This window comes from Austrofundulus limnaeus, unplaced genomic scaffold, assembly GCF_001266775.1.
Source record: "Austrofundulus limnaeus strain Quisiro unplaced genomic scaffold, Austrofundulus_limnaeus-1.0 Scaffold880, whole genome shotgun sequence".
NCBI lineage: Eukaryota > Metazoa > Chordata > Actinopteri > Cyprinodontiformes > Rivulidae > Austrofundulus > Austrofundulus limnaeus.
Genome location: NW_013953282.1, coordinates 15695 through 17213, shown reverse-complemented (window position 1 = coordinate 17213; position 1519 = coordinate 15695). Strand labels below are relative to the sequence as shown.

Sequence of the window (1519 nt, the reverse complement as noted above, 5' to 3'; positions counted from 1 at the left end):
TAGTTACTTTAATACAGTAAGGAACCTGTAAAAACTATTTTTAACTGAAAATAAGAAATCATATTTAGCAAATTATGTGACTCAAATGATGGGAAAGTTGTGACAACTGGAAAAAATAAATAATAAAAAATCAAACCAAACTGTATTTCAATGTTCAAACCAGTTCTGCAGATTGATAAACCAGTTTCCTTTGCTGTTTTTCTTTCTTTTCTCTTTTACATAAATGCATGTAGCTTATTAAACTGTCCTAATGAGGATAAATATGTTATTTTAATGGAAATAAATACCTAAAGCAAGTCTCCTGGGAGGAGCTAAACTTTAATTTATTCTAATTATTGTCACAAGTGATTAATTGCAGATATTTCCTTACAGACAAGCTGACATGTGTGATTTAGCTGCTCTGCAGAAAATCTATTGATTCACTGACTGAATCAGCTGAAGAGCTGCTGATTCATCAGCTTTAACTGATTCATGAATAAAACTCATAAATTCAATCTTTGAGTTTCAAAAACCAAAAACAGTGAAACAGTCAAAAAATAATGTAACAAAGTTGTGTCAAAAAGAGAAAAGAAAAGAAAAGGTTGTCCAGTTTTCTAGATAATGAATGAAAGAGTGACACTAAGAGAATTAAAAGCAGCTGTAATGACGCAGCTGCAGTGGTTTGGTGCAGAACTTGGTGCACAAACTCACCCAGCAGCCCCTCGAACTGCTCGATGGCCAGAACCGCGTTGTCCTGCGTGCTGTGGTGCAGATGGTTCGGCATCTTGGTCATGTTCCACGGCATGGACCGGCACAGCGGGATCCGGACCGGCTCGCAGGACGCAGCCCGGACCGCAGGTGGCCACAGCGCGCAGGACGCGGCCAGCAGACACACGGACAGGAGCATGATGGTGCGTTCAGGGACCAGCACCGGGAAGGTCCAGTCAGTCCAAGTTCAGTCCAGAGCAGGACGGAGTTCTCCTCCTGACTGGTGCTTTTCTGCTGCTGCTGTGGGATCTGCTGGAGGGTGGAGCTGTTCTCCTCCTGCTGCTCCTCCTTCCCTACACCTCACCTCCTCCTCCTCCTTCCCTACACCTCACCTCCTCCTCCTTCACTACACCTCACCTCCTCCTCCTCCTTCCCTACACCTCACCTCCTCCTCCTTCCCTACACCTCACCTCCTCTGCTTGTTCACCTACACCTCACCTCCTCCTGCTCCTCCTTCCCTACACCTCACCTCCTCTGCTTGTTCACCTACACCTCACCTCCTCCTGCTCCTCCTTCCCCACACCTCACCTCCTCTGCTTGTTCACCTACACCTCACCTCCTCCTGCTCCTCCTTCCCCACACCTCACCTCCTCCTGCTCCTCCTTCCCCACACCTCACCTCCTCCTGCTCCTCCTTCCCCACACCTCACCCCTCCTGCTCCTCCTTCCCCACACCTCACCTCCTCCTGCTCCTCCTTCCCCACACCTCACCTCCTCCTGCTCCTCCTTCCCCACACCTCACCTCCTCCTGCTCCTCCTTCCCCACACCTCAC

General features: G+C 48.3%; 1 protein-coding gene across 1 annotated transcript in view; it reads right to left on the bottom strand.

Moving 5' to 3' along the window:
- frzb (frizzled related protein) overlaps nt 1–920 on the bottom strand; it is a gene marked incomplete at both ends in the record, with an annotated part of 42733 nt that extends 41813 nt beyond the window's left edge. The window contains 1 exon segment of the mRNA XM_014029294.1: nt 691–920. Coding sequence (XP_013884748.1) covers nt 691–886 — 196 coding nt within the window.
- Between the last annotated feature and the right edge of the window lie 599 nt (nt 921–1519).